Raw genomic sequence first — 18748 nt, 5'->3', positions numbered from 1 at the left:
AAAATGAGTAACCAAAAAGTCATGACGAAATGCCAGCTCGACTCAGTTTATTTTGATATTGATTTTAATTCATTATATTTTTATTTGAATTAAAACACGTATTCAATTCTGAACTATTTGCACATATGCGTTTAGTGATGTCCATGGGCTTCGGCCTCCAACTGTTCTTTGGATTTGTAACCAACTTGTTCCTCTGGAGTGTGTGGCCAGAACGTTGGCTTGTTGATCGGATCCAAAGCGCTCTCGGGGAATGCATCACGATAATCCTCCATTGTCATTTGGTCATATGGGAGTAATGCCTTCAAATGAGCGATTTCCTTCTGGTAATTCTGAATGCGTTGCTCAGAAGCTTTCTTGTAATTGGATATTTCGCACTGCGATTCCTCGATTTCAGCATCAACAAGTTTCGACACATTGTCCTTTGGGTAGGGCACGGACAAGCCATCGTACTGTTTCTGGAAGCTATCAACAAGACCAGCAACGGGTATCAAGCGTTTGTAGTATGCCCAATCAATTTTTGGTGGGCTCTCTGGATTAGCCAGCACGGCGCGCACATAAATGTCCGACTTAGTCTTAAAGGCACCGAAACTGCTTTTTTGGCTTGCGGGCACACGCTCTGCCAGAGCAGACCAGTTGATCGAAGATTGAGTGATGCGGCGTGCTGCCATAATTATTTCAAACGCTGAAAAGTACAAAAATATGTTTCCGTAGTTTTAGTTTTTTACATCACAACAGGAGGTATATATGCACCAGTTTGGTGCACTTTTTTAAAGCTTTTAAGTATCATGAGGTATATACAGATTTTTTTTACAACCTAACTTCCCAGTTCAGAATTTGCACTGAAAATTTGTTCTGCAATAATTATGTAATTTTGTCGGAACACAAACGAACTAATATATAATAAAACGATTGAGAATGTTTATGTCGGGCTATCAGCCTCTATTTCTCCTATTCGTATCAGATGTACAAATGTAATTTCCCAAATAATTTTAATACATTTTAATAAGTTTTATTTTACATGCGATTTTCACACCACTTACTTTAACAAAAATAATTATCGATTCTGACAGTAAAAACAATCGAGTACTTTTTTTTCGAAATTCGATTGGCAGTGTAGCTGTCAATATTTTTTCCTTCTGTTGGTAACAACTGGTCACACTCATCGAACACAAATTTTGGGAAGCAATTGCTGTAAATCCGCCTAAAAATATTTGCTTTTACATTATTGGGTAAAATGCTTAAGCTTTGTGTTCAAGGATTACAACATACGCGTGCCCTGTCCTCGGCCACTGCATCGGTGACACGGCTGCATCGTTCTGTATACTGCCGCATTTATCCGACGGTTGTGGTACATCCAGACGGATCCACTATTAACATTCGATATCACGAGCCCCGCAAAATAATAAAAGTAATTATATAAGACGACTTTTATTCGCATGTGCATATGTGTTTCACAAATTTATATGTTCAATATAGCTGCCATTGGATCTGAGTACATTGTCGGATTTGGAGCGCAAGTCACGCATAGAGGCCCGAAAGCCGCGAAAAAAAGTCAAGATTATGGATGAAGTAGAGGATAATTTTAATGCCAGAAAGTATATGAAATATATAAAAATGAATAAGTAAACTTTTATTTAATTAAAAAAATGTTCAACTCAAGTTGTCATACATTTCTGTTCGACTAGTACGATAAGCAAAACCAGAATTAAAGTGTGACCGAAAATTGATAATCTTAGACGGTATTAACATTGATGCGAAAAATACTAAAATGTCCTAAGAGATTAAAATACTTTATTTTTGTTGGTGAGTTTGTGTTGCCAAGTGCGGTCACACAGCTAAATCAATTGTTAAAATTATCGAGGCAGAAACGGAGCTTGACGTGGTCACGCGTCGTAACAATTTACGAACGATTTTTCACAAGTGCAAATATAAGTTTAATAATATATACTAAAGGAAGCAATTCAAGAAAAGAAAATAGTAGTGTCAAATGGAGTTACGTTTTTCGACCGACATAAAAAGCATTGTATAAAACGCAACAGTGAATTTTGAGATGTCTAATAAAGTCACGATTATAAATGTATGCAGTACGCAGTAAACAAGACTGCATTGTTTTGTGAAATTTTTACCTCCTATAAAAAATCGCAAATTTCGCAAGGCTTATGTGTCCACTTTGTGCTTGTGTTCATATTAATATATTTACAGCGCAGGCAGAAACGCATATGTACATGCACTACATACTTATTGGATTATAGCAACTAAAGAAAATGGTAAATAATGCTTGGTTGTTATATGTTATCAATGTGAGCATTAAAAAATAATTCTTAACTTTTTTCTGTTGCACTTCTTCCGTAAAGCCATAAATACAAACATATTTTTGAATGTTTTTCTGCGCTTGACTCGTGAATGAGTGTGCGTGTTTGTGAGCGTATATATTTGTGAGTGTACATGCTTTATTCTCTTTTCTGCTGCATTTTCTTCGGAATTGCTGCCATAGATGTGACCTTTGCCTGGGATAATACATCAATATTTCCAAATCAAATGATGTAAAGAATTTCCTTATATTAAAAAAAGGTGTATATTTTTAATAAATTAAACTATAATTTTGTTTAGAATATATGCATAAGGTTTGCTTCGCTTTTACCCCTTTATGTTGATGGGCCTTATGTATGTGGCTGTGTGTGTGTGCTTGGAATGCGGTTTAGTGTGGAGGGCTACACAAACACTCATGCACCTATTTTTGTAAGCAGCGGAAATGTAAAAATAACACACACACTTTTAGCAAACTAATACTAGCATAGATGATGAGAAGCTTAGTCTATACTGTTTGCCGATTTCCAATACCAACGTATCTTTCGCTTAGTGGAAAGTCACTTTTCAATGGAAAATGCAAATGCTGCGACAGATGTTTCATTTTTTATTGTGTGAATTCATTCATTCTGGCACATGCATATATATATGTAAAATCATCATTTATCATTTTTGTTTCCATGATGTTTTTTGTCTTTCAATATGTTTTTACTTATGTGTATATGTATTGGAGTCAGTATTTATGTATGTATTTATTTTGAGTCAGAATTTCAGTTTATACTTATTGGATTTCGTGGTGGTCGACAAGAATCATAAATACATCTTTGATTTGCATTTATTTTCTGCCTTGACAGTTTCTGCATACTAGGTGTTTTGCGCTTTCGTTTGTTTTTCTCGTACGCCTTCTAGTCTATTCTACTTGCATCTAAGGTATAATTAAATTTATATGGTAATTTAAAAAAATTGTACATTTTGCGACGTTGGAATAGATGACTTGCCTCAATAATTCATAAATAATGGAGGAAAAATATATCCATTCTTATTTTCGAAATTTATTTTTTACATAATACATCATTATCTTCAATTGATGTATTATTTAATATATCTTTAATCGCATGTCTAGCCTTTAGAATCCAATATATGGTCAACAAATATGAACCCAATATGAAACTCAGCACATTGATTTTATAGAAGGAGGTTTGGCTGTCTATCTTTTAATATTGTCCTGCGGTTCAGCGTATAAAGAGAAAAAAATGATTTAGAATATACATAGCTTCTATAAGCACGAATTTATATAGTTGGGCAAAGTCAACTTGGAAAATTTGGAGGTAAAGGGTAGAGAGGCACACATCCTCTTTAAAAACTGAACTGCGTGAGTATATTTTCGTTTATATACAGCTGCGAATGAAAAGATAGAAAAGATATGTACATATGTGTAAGTGAAAGTTCGAATATATACTAGTCGGAAACTCGATCACTCTTTTAATATATAACGTTGTGTTGAAGGTATATATATTTTTAATCAGTTCCCATAGTTAAATGTTTATATTTTGCGTCTAAGTGCACTGCTTCTTCTGAATAGGGTTAGTTTTTTATGTGCAGCTTAGAAGCTTATACCTAAAAATGTTTAATAAAATATATGTTTTAAATTAGAATAATAGAATTAATAATTAAATAGAATAAAACCGATGGCCTTATGTTTTAGACTACTAACGACCATTATTGAAGAAATGTCATAGGCAGATGTTAGAACCTTAGAGCCACCAGCACAGTGCTTTAATTTTTTTTTCCATCTCTAACACAAGCCAATCACGTGGAAACAAAATTTATTTCCAATACGCTATGAGTATTGGGTATTTTGTCCAACACTTTTAATATCTATTGGCTTTCATTGCTGGTTAGCCATTTTTTCTACCCAATTTGTAGATTTGCTTGGCTATTTTTGCTACTATCTTATCGCAAATTTGTTGATAAAAGGGCGAGAATGAAATTGCCAAGCTGTATTTTTATTTTTTGTGATTAAAGCAAAATATGTTATGTCATTAGTTCGGCTCACCAATATTTTTTCGTACTTCTGAAGAATAAAGTTGTAAGTACAGAAATACAGCAGTTTCATTGTACTAGGATAGGCTTTATTAAAATTCTGATTATATTTTCTTGAATATGTAAAATGCAAACTGTTTATATTAGTTGATTTTACAATACAAATGCTGTTCAGTATTCTTTTCATAAGCGAACAATTTTTAATTTGCTGTGTAATATAAATAAATTAATAAAAGAATACTGCATATGTCCAAATTGAAGTTTTTCTGCTTCTAGTGTATGAATAAATACAGATAAGTCTAATCAGAAAGTCATTGTTGAAGTACAAACCTCATTTTAAACATTCTTATTTTTTGTCATAACAGATGTGAAGGCGCGGCAGACTCTAATTAGGCGTACACCTCACTTGGACACTCATGCCCCTTTCATTTGGCGGACACTCCACTTGGTCGAACATTTTCTCTCCCATTATAAATCAAGCTACACTCATTCTTCCTCTGTTTGGTGGATACTCTTTTTAAGTAAACAAAAAATGCCTGAGATTCCCTGTCCGCTCAAGAGAGTTCTTACTGTATTAACAATTACGATCAACATTGGTTCTTAATTTTCCACCAAATGGATTTTTTCAAATTCTTCTATAAATCTTTCAAAACTAATTTGTAGCTGATCCAATAAAAACAAATACAATATAATTCCTCGCATTTTCCAACAGCGGAAGGTGGTTTTCAAGCAGTCCTTATTACATTTTTTAAATGAAATTTGAATACGCGTGTATATATTTCTGTGTCTTACTCTACCACAGTTTAATTTGAAGCAAACATTTTGAAATGTAAAAAGTTATTTGTATATTTATTTTCTTTCTTTCCCGCAGGCTTCCGGAGCGCTTCCAATGCAAAAATCTTCCTACAATTGTGCCAAATTGCCGGATCTGTAAATGACATCACCGTTTCTGGAGTTTCTAGCGCAATAAAATAAAAATGTTGTGATTGAGTTTTGAATTTTTCTCTAAGCTGTCAATTTACTTCGCCAAATAGGAATTTTAAAGTGTTGTACGTCGTGCCTAAAAAAAATAATATAAAATTTGATCGCTTAACATAAAACGTATTCGTGTTCGTGTTCGTGTTGCTCCACCCTGCCGTTTTGTTGTGAATGTGGCCAATGTGATTTTTTTCAACTATCGCAGCTTAAGAGAGCTTCTGTTCCGCTAGGCCTACTAAATCCATCAAAAAATCATACCTGCTACATAAAAACATACATCGTAGTTGATAATTATGAGCCTTAATCAACATAGTGGACCTGGCCCCCCAGAGATCAGTAGCAGCTACAGTGATAAGTCGTGCGATCAAGTGGATTCGTCGCAAACCTTGTGGCAGGAAAGCACAGCAGGCATGTGTACGTCATTAAGAGTTGCCGGTCCGCAGGTTTGTCAGAACGAAATGGCAAATAGTGATGTACCGCCGGCTGATTCGTCGCCTTTAGTATTCAATGACAGTGATAACAGTAACAGTAACGGTAAAAGTTTCAGTACTGGCAATGGCTCTAGCTGTTGCGGTCTTCCACCGGCATCGGTAATGCGTACAATGTCCTCTGACCGACTTGTGACAGGCTCTTCATGTCGCGCGCTGCGTACTGCTGTCTCAGCACTATATTCTGTGGATGATTTTGTCAAGGAAAAAATTGGTTCCGGGTTTTTCTCAGAAGTTTACAGGGTAAGTGGAGAATCTTAGAATGTTTTTAAATATTGAATTGCTTAAATTTAAACTTTGCATATTTTTAAGTATTTATGGAAAGTTATTATTTTCTTACTTGCGGTAATTAAAGCATAGTAAACTCTTTCTGTACCCCATATGCAGCCGTCGAGTTGATATAGCAAAGTCTGCCTGTTTCTATGCAAACTAGTTTCTCAGTTTTAACTATATTTCCACGAAAGGCAGGCAGTATATATATCGGAACCGCCCGGAACATAGCTGCTATAGAAAAGATTAAGTTCTTCGATGAACTTCTTTGATTTTTAAGGTATCTTAACCAGGGCTGCAATCCGGTCTAGAATCGGCTTAAACCTTTTTGGTTCACGTAGATTTTGTTTTTTAATGCTTGAAAATGAAAATTCTGGTCTGTATAAATAATTTCAACAGGCAGCTATTGTAATTACATGCAAACATATATATTATACAGCTTACATTTTTATACCCTGAACCCATTAAAAATGGGTAAAAGGGTATATTGTATTTGTACAAAATGCAAATGTATGTAATAGGCAGAAGGAAGCATCTCCGACCCCATAAAGTATATAAATTCTTGATCAGCATCAATAGCCGAGTCGATCTAGCCATGTCCGTCTGTCTGTCCGTCCGTCCGTATGTATGTACGCAAGGATCTCAGAACATATAAGAGCTATAGACTTGAAAATTAGATGTAGGTGCTCCTAGTGCCTGTGCAGATCAAGTTTGTTTCCGATAATCGATAACTTACTCCGTCTCCAAGCAATCGATAAAAATCTTTATCGATATCCTGTTTTTTGGGCAATTTTGATAAATAATCAGAGCTAGAGTCACGAAACATGATATGTTACTTCTAAAATAGAATATATATATGCATTTGATGTTGGAAGAAGAGGGTTCAGGGTATCCTCTAGTCGGGAGCTCCAGACTAGAACCGCTTACTTGTTTAAATTGGGAATGCTACATGCTACAAGGAAAAAACAAAGCATGCACACAAACGATTATGTATAACGCAAGCAAAACATAAGCAGATGAATGCTTTCGATTAATTCTTGACTGCTGGCACCTGCTTTGAAGCGCATTCTTTTATTTGTATATATAATGTATATTTGAAATAAAGTCATCAGTCTCGTCTCTCGTCTGAAAATTGATCTAGAAATATTTTACCAAGCCCATTGGGGAAAGAAGACAATTAAAAATACCTTTTATATGTTAAATACTCCTTAATAAAATTGACGGGGACAACTTTAAGCATTGTTATTGGACATGAGCAAAATATTTAATAGAAAATGGGTGATAAAAATATGATACCACTATCCATACAACATATGTGTACGTATAGAAGGAGACATCTTCGAGAAACTAAATATATTCTAGAGCAGCATCAACAGCCGAGTTGAAATAGCAATGTCCGACCGGTTGTCTGTCTGTCTCTCTCTATAAAAACTAGCTTAATAGTTTTAAATGTATCGTTTTAAAAACGGTAAATAGGTTCGGAACTGGTCGGATCGAACCACTATACCATGTAGCTATGAAAACAAAGTCGGTTCTTGTCGAAAAGAAAATACCCTTGTAAAAGGTATTATAATTTTGTTAAACTACATCATAAATATTTTTGTGTATCAAGGTCTATTGACCAAACCGGGCATATAAAAGTTAGATAGATATTAGATAGATATTCGATATTTTTGATCAATCTCAGCATTTACGAGCGTCACTATTCTGCGTGCCGTAAATTTCCAAATTTTCTCATTTTTTATTAATGTGGTATTTTCGTTTCAGTTTCATAGGGAAAAGAGAATTTTGATGTTAATATAGTAAGATTTGACAAAAATTGAATTGTAACTTTTTCTTTAAAGGGCTTTAAATAGACGATGTTTGCGTATGAATTTCTGTTATAATTCAGTTCATTGTACGATCGTTCGATCGCTTTTTCATATTAAGTTACCCATTGTGTATATGTTTTAGATACGCATTGACTAATGCACACCATGCTGGGGCATGCCTATAGTGTGTGAAGTGCGTTCACTTGTCCGTTATTCCGTTTGGCTTTTTCGATAACATTTTTGCACCGCATTTTAGCAGTTGGAACGCGGATAGGTAATATTAGGGATACACTGTATTTAATGATTATAATGTTATTTAACAGTTCTGTGTCGGGCTATGCTTAGATAGAAGCAAAAGTTTTATCCTCACTAACACTTGCAAATACGGTTAAGTTTTTGTTTTCAGCATTTTAGCCAGTAATCTAGCAAATTTGATTGCTTAATGTTAAGCAGCTAGAATGGAGAAAGGTAGTAGTATTTGTGCAAATGCCAGACCAAAAATTTGGAAGAAAAACTAATTTACTTAACAACTTTTTAGCTTGGCGAAAAGTCAAAATGGTTAACGCACTAATCAGCAGGCAAAAACATGTTCATTACCAAAAGCTTTAACGCAGCATAAGAAACCCAAACCAGCTACCGAAAGTAAGTTAAACCTTACATAACAGTCACACACACAGTCCGATCAGTACCGTTGTCATTTGTTATAGCTGTAGTCAAATGCTTTGTTTAAAATCATTGTCGTTATTGAAAAATTTCAATGTAACACTGTTTTTTTTTTTTTTTGCAAATTAAAATGCAAATTAAAGATTAAATAATATATTATAAATCTAGTAGGAGCAACTTTTACCCGTGTATACAAATCTTACATTCATATTTGGGCTCATTGTTCGTGCACGACATAAGAAAAATATCTGTATATATCTATTTTTTAATGCGGGATTTTTTGACATTTTCATGTTTAAATATTTAATTAGCTACTCAAGGTATAATTTATGAATATAAAACATAAAAACAATTTTCTTTTAAAATGGGTAAACTAATGAAAACTGAGCATTTATAAGTAACACCGATATGCACTAAAGTATAGGAATAACTCTCACAGATGATGAATATAGAGTATTTTGTGTTCAACATTACAATGTTAATTGATATTTTTCCGTTTTATGCATCTATCTTACATAAATCTATCTTAAAACAATGCATTTAAATTACACTTTCTTTTTCGCACTGCATGCAACAGCTTAAAAAAATTAATGAAACAAAAATAAGAAAATTTCGTGTATAAAAAGTGAGGGTGATGTGGTTATTGTACTTTATTGAAGTATATATTACATATATACACACATTTATATGGTTATTGTATTTATTGAGGTAAATTATAATGGCACAGGGGTTTCATACAAAGTAAAGAGCGAACCAACTCTTAGACGTCAACACCATTGGAAAATAAATAAATAATTTTTTCTCACATTTGAAATGTGAAATTGAATGAGCTGAAGCGCGGCTTAGTTGGCATGCAGTTGGCCTGAACTGCGCAGCCAACTGTACCTATTTTGTGGTGTAAAAAGCAATTATTTATTTGATACTTGCTGCATTTCACTTTTTGCTTGGTGTTATGCTTACCACGGGCTATACGTTGCAAAAATGTTGTATTGTGCTTTTGAGTAAGCACATGTAAAGCTTAAACACTTTTCGTAAACTTATTTTGAAGTTAATTAGTTGGAATAATTAATATTCAAATTGTTGTAAAACCTTTTTCGCTCAAATGTTGAGTCTTAACGTCTCAGCAGTCTTATTCTCTTGGGTCATTTAGTGCAGATATTTTTGTATCCATTTCTTATTTCATGTAAACAGCATATGTTTCTAAAATCGGGAATACCCCGTGGCAAGCCTTGAACTCCACATCTATTTGAAGATATATTAAAAGTCCATCGTTGAAAAGTAAACTTTCGTTCATTAAACATCTGGCTGATCCAAGAGCAGTAGATTTTGCAAAAATAGTCTTAAATAAATGTACACAAAGGTCGCTGAAAATGAGTTTAAAGCTAATGGTAAATGGTAAACAAAACAGTTGAAAATTTGCAAAACACGTAATCATTTATTTTTTATAAAGGCCTTTGAAAGTAAGTTAAAGGTTGAAGGCTCGAATTTAAAAATTGGCCTTAGTGTGCACCTCCATTAAATAAAAGTTACAGGTTTCCAGCTCTTATACACAGTTTTAAGAGTAATAGGTATCATAGCTTTACTATCTACTACTATGTTTTGTGTGTATAACTCTATAACTCTACCTTGCGATCTGTTTAATATTGATCGAAAAAGTCATTTACGATACTATTTTCGATGTTTCTCTGTTGTTCCAAATTACATATCACACTTGTTATTTCTGACTATAAGGCAATAACACGTTAAACATCATTGTAATTAAAAAAGGAAAAAAAAATAAAAAACAGAAACCGTTTAGTGGTTCGGTATTCTTGTTTATAACTGATCTTAGCAGTGAGGTATATAAAAGCTCGCTCTGCCGTTGATGAGCTGCACAACAAAGTAGAACCGTGCCAAAATAACGACAAGCAAGTTAAAAGACGAGATACAGACAAACACGATGCAGGCGTAAAAGAAAGCAAACTGGGCCAAATTCCATTCAAGACTAACTGTTTACTTTGCTGATGGCTACGACCTCAATCTACTGGTCAGAACTCAGAAACGGTAGACACATTCACGATCGCCTTGTCTAGCACTATTCTGCAAAATAAGAATAAATAGAGCCCTGCATAAATAGGCAACAATCCTACTCTTGAAATTAAGCAAGAAACAAGTAAGGGTCCTCTAGTACGGATTTGCCTGACTAGGAGATTTCTCGAATCCCGCACCGAACTGCTTTCACACGCGTTCTACAATCATACTCACACGCAAGTACACCGCTTGTTGTTTGCAATTTGCGCTGTAGTTATGTTGCTTATTTCCTTTGCCCGATCCTAAAGAAATTTAAAAATATTTTAATTAATTTTCTCTTTCTTAAATGTTAGTGGAATAAGAGCTGATATATTCGTAAAGTAAAATATTTTATATCTGTGTAAACTCACCAAAAGTACACGTATCAAATTTAGTGTCTGTGAGCTTAGAAATATTCTCGCAAAAAACATGACTTTGATATCGATTTCGATAGAATATGTCTTCTTTTGCCTGTTACACGCATTTTCACACAAGCATTGTACATGTTTGCTTGTATGACATCGTGCGACAAAAAAATAAGCCAAAGAACGTTTTAAATGTTTAAACGACAAAGAAAGGATGATATAAATACCTTGCAAACATTTGTCTTACGGTTTTGTAGTGAGAATAGTTTTTTTTTATTAATGCTGAGTTTGATAACAAATATCTTGCAAACTTTATATTTTGCCATACAATCGAATAAGGTAGTGCGATCATAATAAGATTTGACTCATATATAAGCAACATAGCTGGAAACGTAAGCCATGGTTGGTCAAGATATTTTAAAAAAACAAGGTTTTTCTCATAAAAAACTACTTTTCGACCGATCGTTCCTATGGCAGATACATGATAGGTGGTCCGATCTGGCCGGTTCCGAAATTTGTACTGCATACAATTAAAACATGGAGCTAGACAATGTTTTAACTCGGATGTCTCCTTATTTGAATTACACATTAGGTGACAACATTTTAATGCCCTTTATAAGGGTATAAAAAATTACTGTGCATGGGATCCTCAAATTTTGGTAATCACTTTTGACTTAAAACTTGTTTGAAAATAAAAAATGAAAATCAGCTTTAAATCGTATTAAAAGTTTGTTAACAGTAAACAAAATTGCATGTGGAAATAGTTAAAAAATTTCGCTGCCGATGCAATCGATGTCAAACGTGGTCAATGCCGCTTAATAAAACTCGTTTCTCTGTTTGGGAATATCCCCGTATGAACAGAGTTGAAACCTGCAAGTTAATTGTCCGTGTAACAAACTACAGAAGGCGGGTTTTTCGTAACCTGCTGTCAGGTTTGCCTCTAAAAGTCGTCTCAGGCAGCCGACTGGTTTTTGACATTACTATTCAATCTTGGTGCAAAAAGGATTTTCTTATGGTGGTTGCCAATTGCTTCTTGTTTTATTTCCGCACTGGCTATTTCTCACATAGTTGAAAGTGAAAATACCATAGCTCACAAGTATTTAAGCTACAGCAATCGCCTGTACGAATAATAGACGCTGTGACATAGATATTATTATAAACACTTTTATTAAACAAGAAAATTATAAATTTTAAGTCCGACTTTCCTAATTAAGTATATCTTATACTTAATTTCTTATCACAGTTTGTTACCTAAGAAAAAGGACATGTAGATTTAAAGTGAACGTCGTATGAACACCCAAATAATCAAATATACATGTACCGCAGTTAAGGTATTATAATTTTTTGTTCAACGCATAAAAGGAGACATTTTCGATCCCATAAAATATACATATTCTAGATCAGCCGAGTTGATATAGACATGTCCGTCTGTATTTTGCTATTCTTTCGTCTTGCGAATTAGCATAGATTCGCCTTTTTTTTGCAGGCAGAACATATAACCATATCATATATACATATATATATAACATATAACCATATATAGCTGCCGTAGGAATGATCGGTCCAAAGCTAGGTTCTTGTAAACACTTTTTGTTTATCAAGATATCTTACCAATAGTTGGCATTTATAAATTCTAATATGCTCCTCATATATAACTTATCTAATTCAAATCGGTCCACTATAGCATATAGCTGCCATCGGTCGAAAATTAAGTTTGAATAGAACACATTGATTATTAAGATATCTTTACCAAACTCTGCATTTATTAGATCTCGTGTATATGTAAAATTTGATCAACATGGGATCATTATATCATATACCATACAGTAAAAAATGTATAAAGATCAGACAACAAACATTGAAGCAATTAATCATCTGACATCCAATATCGTGACACAGGCTGAAGAATTAGCACTTGCGCTGCGTATGTATAGTCAGGGTAACTTTTTAGTCAAGTACTCCCAACTAGAGTCCTCTAAATAAATTTTGGGTTTTAGGTCACAAGTACACAACTTTGTTATATATATTATTGATTTTATATATATAGGTCACCCATCGAACTACTGGAGAGGTGATGGTGCTGAAAATGAATCAATTGCGCGCCAATCGACCTAACATGTTGCGGGAAGTTCAGTTGCTCAATAAATTGTCCCATGCTAACATATTAAGGTAAGTGCTTATAATTTTATATATGTAATAGAAGTGTGCTTCAGCAATAACATATTCGGAATAGTATTACTGAATTTGATAGACCCTTTTTTACATCTTGAAAAAAAAAAAGTTGTTCGGATGTCTCAAAGGACAAATGCCCTTGCGGGCAAATAAGAGATTTGATATTCTACATAATATAGTAGTCAGATTTTGAAAGAACTTTCCTAATATGCTACTCCATAAAGAAGGCAGGCAGTATAAATTGAGTTTGTTTGATATCATAAACACCAATAGCGCCAATATCAACTTTTTGAAATGGTAAACCAATCTGCCTGAACTTACCTGCAACAAGATAAGTCTTTGCCTGGTTTAAGCAAGATTGTTTTAAAACCTGGAAACTGATGGGCTTGAATATATCCGCAGGTATACTTAAAATGTCCCATCACAATACAAATTAAGGCGCGGCTTATACTTTTTTTTTGAGGAATCATTTTTAATTTAGCCAATAATAAAATATACGATTATTTTCCCCGGGATCAGTGTGTTGGTAGAGTTGCTGGCTTTCAAGCTCGTATCATAATAGTTTGCCTACACAAAAAACGGTTATGATAGCTAGCGCAGTATTTACGTGAAGGCCTAGTTTACTACGTTGAAAATACTGTCTCTAAACGTGATTTACAGCTGTAAGTACAAGAAAAAAACATCTGTAACATTTGTAACATTTTATTTAATATAAAATAATTAATGTGTTGCTGAGTATTTGTACTCATTAGGGTCCTAAGCTTGATTAAGTTAAGATCGCTAAGTAGCGTACTTCCTTTAATAATAGAATATAAAATGCAATTCTATGTTAGATTTAATCAAAATGTTAAAAGCATCGGACAGCTTTTTTTTTGTTGTTGAATGTATCTTTTGAACGCTGTTTACATGTGAGAAGAGTTATAAAGAGTGGTCATCTAGGCCGAAAAAAAAGAGTTTTTGTATCGAAAACATTTTGCTTTCTAATATATCTTAACCAAACTGAACAATTTCTCCAATTCTATACTTCTCCAATTCCATACTTCTATCCTTGTGCTCCAAATTATAATATAATTACACCAACTACTTTTTAAGCTTTATGGGAGTTTGTGTGCAAGAAGGACAACTACATGCTTTGACCGAGTACATTAACGGTGGTTCATTGGAGCAATTGCTGGCTAACCAAGAGGCATTTCTTAGCGCTGCCCAGAAAGTAAGACTGGCACTGGGCATAGCCCGCGGAATGAGTTATGTTCACGACGCTGGCATTTTTCATAGAGATTTGACTAGCAAGGTGAGCTCACAAAGTTTTTAAATAACATACTTAAATCATTAAATGTTTTCCCAATAGAACGTGCTTATACGTAATCTTGCAGATGGACAATATGAAGCTGTTGTTGGTGATTTTGGATTGGCCGCTAAAATACCAGTCAAGTCGTAAGTATATTCAATATCTGACAGTTTCTATTTATATATGATTTAATTTTTATGCTCAATACATTTCCAAACAAAGAATATGTTTAAGTACACATGTGTGTTCTATTTAGACAAATATTTATATTTTTTTTGTTAATGATTAAATATGAATCTTTCTTATCCTAATAATAATTTGTTTGCTTACAGCGGTAAATCGCGTTTAGAGACTGTTGGTTCACCGTACTGGGTTAGTCCTGAGTGTTTAAAGGGTCAATGGTACGATCAGACAAGTGATGTTTTCTCTTTCGGAATTATTCAGTGCGAGATTATCGCACGCATCGAAGCTGACCCAGACTTGATGCCACGCACTGCTTCATTTGGTCTTGATTATCTGGCGTTCGTTGAGCTCTGTCCAATGGATACACCACCTGATTTTTTAAGGCTTGCATTTTACTGTTGTCTCGTAAGTTCTTGAAGATGTATAGATTTGTTAAGTTATTTCTTAAAATTTCTTGTTTTAACACAGTACGATCCTAAAAGTAGACCTACTTTCCGTGATGCAACTAAAAAGCTGACGCTGCTTTTAGAAAAGTGCGAGCATGAGTCAAGATGCGAGAGCCCACTAAGCTCGCTGGAATTAATAAATTATTCTTTGAACGGTAGTGATATAGAAAATGGGATAAGTTTATGCACTGCGCCAACTGTTGCTAATATTTATACAGCACCAGCTGGTGTGCTGACACCGCGTGACCAACGAGACGTTGATGAAGATGGTTTTCGTTTTCCCAGTACAGGCATTAGTTGTAAATCAGCTTCTGCGGCTTTACCATGCACGCCAAATTGGTTGGCGGGGAGCAGCGAATACGACGAACATATTTTAAAATCACGCGTTCGTCGTGCTACACAGAAGCTAGAAGCAGAAATTCTGCTACACCGCCGTTCACTCAGTGAGAACATAATCCACTTTCCGCTGCATACATCACCCAGTGATAAAGCGCGTTGTCATCAAATGCAACGACAGCGATCATCTACGCATTCGCCGACGCCACCACGACAATTAGGGGATTCTCAAACAGTTGCGGTGCTTTTACCAACTACGAACATGTCGGAAACACTGCCACTTCTGCCACCAGTACCGGCAGTTCTAACGCTTCGCAAAGTGGGTGAAACAATGTGCCTTAAGGATCCGCAATACAAACCATCGTCAACTAAGGATCACAACGGGGTAAAACCAAACCCTTTTACGGCGCTAGCACAACTTCGAGGCATAAAGAAGATATTGGGCGCTAATCCAAAGACATACGCTGCGGGCGTGGGTGATTTATTTAGCTCGTGCTTTGAGATGTCTGCTCCATTTTTTAAGGAGCTAGTTTCAATGCAGGGTAAAACCATGGCACCTGGCACTGAAATTGAAGTTAATCATTGTGCTTCGAAAAAATCAGTTACTTGCAGCGAACCAAAGAGCTTACCTGTCTCCCCACAACTGACGCGAAAGTACAGCGCTGTCGAACTGAAGTTGCCTCAACGGGTCAGCAATTCGACAGCTTCTGGAACGGCTGCAATAGCCTCTCTTGTAACATCAGCTCTTACTGATATTGACGATTGCGATTATTGTAACTCAGAAGGTGAAGATCTTGATGGAGGAGGCAATTGCGCTGATGCTGAGTCCAGCAGTGATGACAGCGCTATACGTCCATCTATAATGCCAGTCTCACGTAAATATCGCGCAAACTCTCTGTACACACATCCACTTTTTCGTGGAAACAGCGGAACTATTATGAAGTACAGTAAAAGCGAGCTTGAAGTTACGGCATTATTAAAAACAAGCACATTCACCAACACGTTGCCCCCTCTTAAAATAAACGCAGATTTGAATAGTGAAAAAAATAGGGAGGAGTACAGCAAAGAGCATTCCAAAACCCCGACTCCTACATGTTTCGTTCAGAATGAAAAAACACCCGCTGCAGTTTCTGCATTCACTGACCGCGAGCCGAATGAACAAAAAAATTCCTGCGAGCCACTCCCCCCAAAAAGAAACCAGACCCGGCGTGATTCTATTGAAAGTGGTTTCTTTTCGTGCTTAAATGAAGAATCGGATGCAGCTACAACCACCACTAGTTACAGCCGACAGTTATGCGGCATCGGATCGTTAGTTGTCGGTTGCGCCGCCAGTGGCAACAATAGCAACTGCTGCTACGACGAGTTAAAATCACAGCTGAGGATTGAAACTTTGGCAAATCATAAACTTAAGTAAGCACTTTGTGATCGTAAAAGTCGATGTCGTTTAACGTTTTCATTTTCAGTGATAAACTGGCAGGTCTTTGTCGTTGCTGTTACTATGCAACCCCTACTTCAACCACCGCTATAGTGGCTGCTGCTGCAGTCGCACAACATCATCAGAGTGATTCTCCCACAACCTCATCATCTCTTTTGCTTTTAGATAACGGAACTGCAGCAATCGCCGGTAACACATCCTCCTCAACAGCATTAGATTCATTAGATGAATTGGATCCTGAAATTGTACCACCGCCCACACCATATCGTCGTTATACATGTCACCACCCATTAGTAAGTGCTAATGTTGCGGATCCACAGATGCCAGGGACAGCTGGAATAATCAATCGATTGGCTCTTGATTCGGAGATACACTCCCTTTTACAACGCAGCCCGTTTTCCACGAATCAATTGCTTTACTGCAAGAACCGCACTTCGTCCATCTACACGGACAGTTCTGATGACATCAGCTCGGATTCTCTTCTTTGGGATGATCGTTCTTTTACCGCATTGCCCAGTACGCGTTCTGCTCAAATAGCCAAAATTGTAGAGTACTTTGAACGAAAGCGACAGGAATCTTTGCCGGCTTCGGTGTATACTCGTAGTGGTAATGGTAGTGTTGCAGCTGCTGTAGCTGCCTCCGCGCTGGGCTCAAGTTATCTGTCATGTGAGTCGCATCGATATTCAGATTTCAAAAGACATTTAAATACCGATCCGTTATGCTTTGAATTGGACAAGAAACCGTCTCAACAGCGTATTATGGTGTGCGAAGGAGCAGTCAGGTCAAAGTTATCCATATTCGACAAGAAAAAGCAGCAACAACAATCAATGGGCAGTGGACAAGGTGGCTAGCCATATTGAGTTAAACTTAACTTTATATTTATCAAGCAATTTTAAAAATGTTTTTCGGTTTCTTTTACTTTGGGAATTGTATCAGGAAAAATTCTTTAACATTTGATAGCTTGATCAGAATACACCAGGATTGCACACGAAATGTTTAGTTGTATAGATTTTTGTGTTCTCTGCTTTCCATTTCAATTACCATATCTTTCACCAATTAAACGTTGGCACTAAAATACTATTTTAGATATATTTTTATAATAGAATAAAGTTTATGAATATTAAAATTTAAGTATAATAGGTCTTTCAATTCATATGTTCCCAGAAGTATGTATAAAATTAATTTGATTTCGGAACATTTATTTTATATTTTGTAATGGTTCCTAGTCCTTTTTAATTTAAACAAATCTAGTAAATTATTTTATATTCAATCAAGAAAAGTATTTATTTAATTATTTAATTGTATTACTTTTAAACTTCCGAAAAAAGCATAACTATAATAACTATATATATCTGCATGTTTGTATTAATCATACCTTCGACACAGAAGAATGGTAATATAGGTATTATAAAGAAAATAAAGTAAACATATTATTTCAACAGAACCATGCATCAGTAACTAAACATAATCTCTATTATCATTAATACCAAAATTTTTTTAGGCATGTCCCCTATTTAATCACCGAAAATAACTTGATGTGCATATTAGTGTATACCATTTGCAGCTGATGCCAATTAAAAATATAAATTGTATCTTCCTGCCAAAAGGTTAAAAACTACAATATTAAGTACATGTTCATTTTAAAAACGATAAGAGATTTATTTAAGAAGAGCAATTTGTGTTTTTGTACATATGTTGTAAGTATATTTATTTGTACATTTTCATATAAATTATTTGATATATTCACATATTTGTATATATATATATATAATAATATTTATCTATATATATATAGTGACATATCCATAGTCGCACCCACCCTTTAACATAACTTAGCACATAAGCATAAGCACAATTATAAACATTTCTAATATTGTAAACAAAGAGCCTGGTGATAACATCGACATTGGTCAA

At 35.0% G+C, this 18748-nt stretch overlaps 3 protein-coding genes across 5 annotated transcripts; 2 read left to right on the top strand and 1 right to left on the bottom strand.

The window, feature by feature from the left end:
* Positions 1-19: 19 nt before the first annotated feature.
* On the bottom strand, positions 20-1137 carry ATPsynD (ATP synthase, subunit D). 2 transcript variants are annotated; one of them, XM_015169393.3, is made up of 2 exons: positions 1041-1137; positions 20-682 (listed from the first exon to the last, which is right to left on the bottom strand). In XM_015169393.3, exon 2 carries the CDS (start codon positions 666-668, stop codon positions 132-134), a length of 537 nt encoding a protein of 178 aa, XP_015024879.1. In that variant the 5' UTR covers positions 669-682; positions 1041-1137; the 3' UTR covers positions 20-131. The 2 variants fall into 2 exon arrangements, with proteins under 2 accessions (XP_015024879.1, XP_002058349.1); XM_002058313.4 differs by lacking the exon at positions 1041-1137 and adding an exon at positions 815-956.
* mRpL55 (mitochondrial ribosomal protein L55) lies at positions 1132-1659 on the top strand. The gene is made up of 2 exons (XM_002058312.4): positions 1132-1408; positions 1477-1659. Exons 1-2 carry the CDS (start codon positions 1235-1237, stop codon positions 1624-1626), a joined length of 324 nt encoding a protein of 107 aa, XP_002058348.1. The 5' UTR covers positions 1132-1234; the 3' UTR covers positions 1627-1659.
* Positions 1660-1741: 82 nt separating this feature from the next.
* cdi (center divider) lies at positions 1742-18278 on the top strand. Of its 2 annotated transcripts, none has more exons than XM_032433465.2 (9): positions 1742-2077; positions 2203-2267; positions 5222-6059; positions 13022-13143; positions 14239-14437; positions 14495-14580; positions 14767-15022; positions 15086-16809; positions 16863-18278. In XM_032433465.2, exons 3-9 carry the CDS (start codon positions 5622-5624, stop codon positions 17683-17685), a joined length of 3648 nt encoding a protein of 1215 aa, XP_032289356.1. In that variant the 5' UTR covers positions 1742-2077; positions 2203-2267; positions 5222-5621; the 3' UTR covers positions 17686-18278. The 2 variants fall into 2 exon arrangements, with proteins under 2 accessions (XP_032289356.1, XP_032289355.1); XM_032433464.2 differs by adding an exon at positions 2495-2571 and having other exon boundaries at positions 1742-2267.
* The last annotated feature ends 470 nt before the right edge of the window (positions 18279-18748 follow it).

The sequence above is a fragment of the Drosophila virilis genome, chromosome 2 (genome assembly GCF_030788295.1).
Source record: "Drosophila virilis strain 15010-1051.87 chromosome 2, Dvir_AGI_RSII-ME, whole genome shotgun sequence".
NCBI classification, from domain to species: domain Eukaryota; kingdom Metazoa; phylum Arthropoda; class Insecta; order Diptera; family Drosophilidae; genus Drosophila; species Drosophila virilis.
This window is presented reverse-complemented; position numbering and strand designations above follow the sequence as displayed.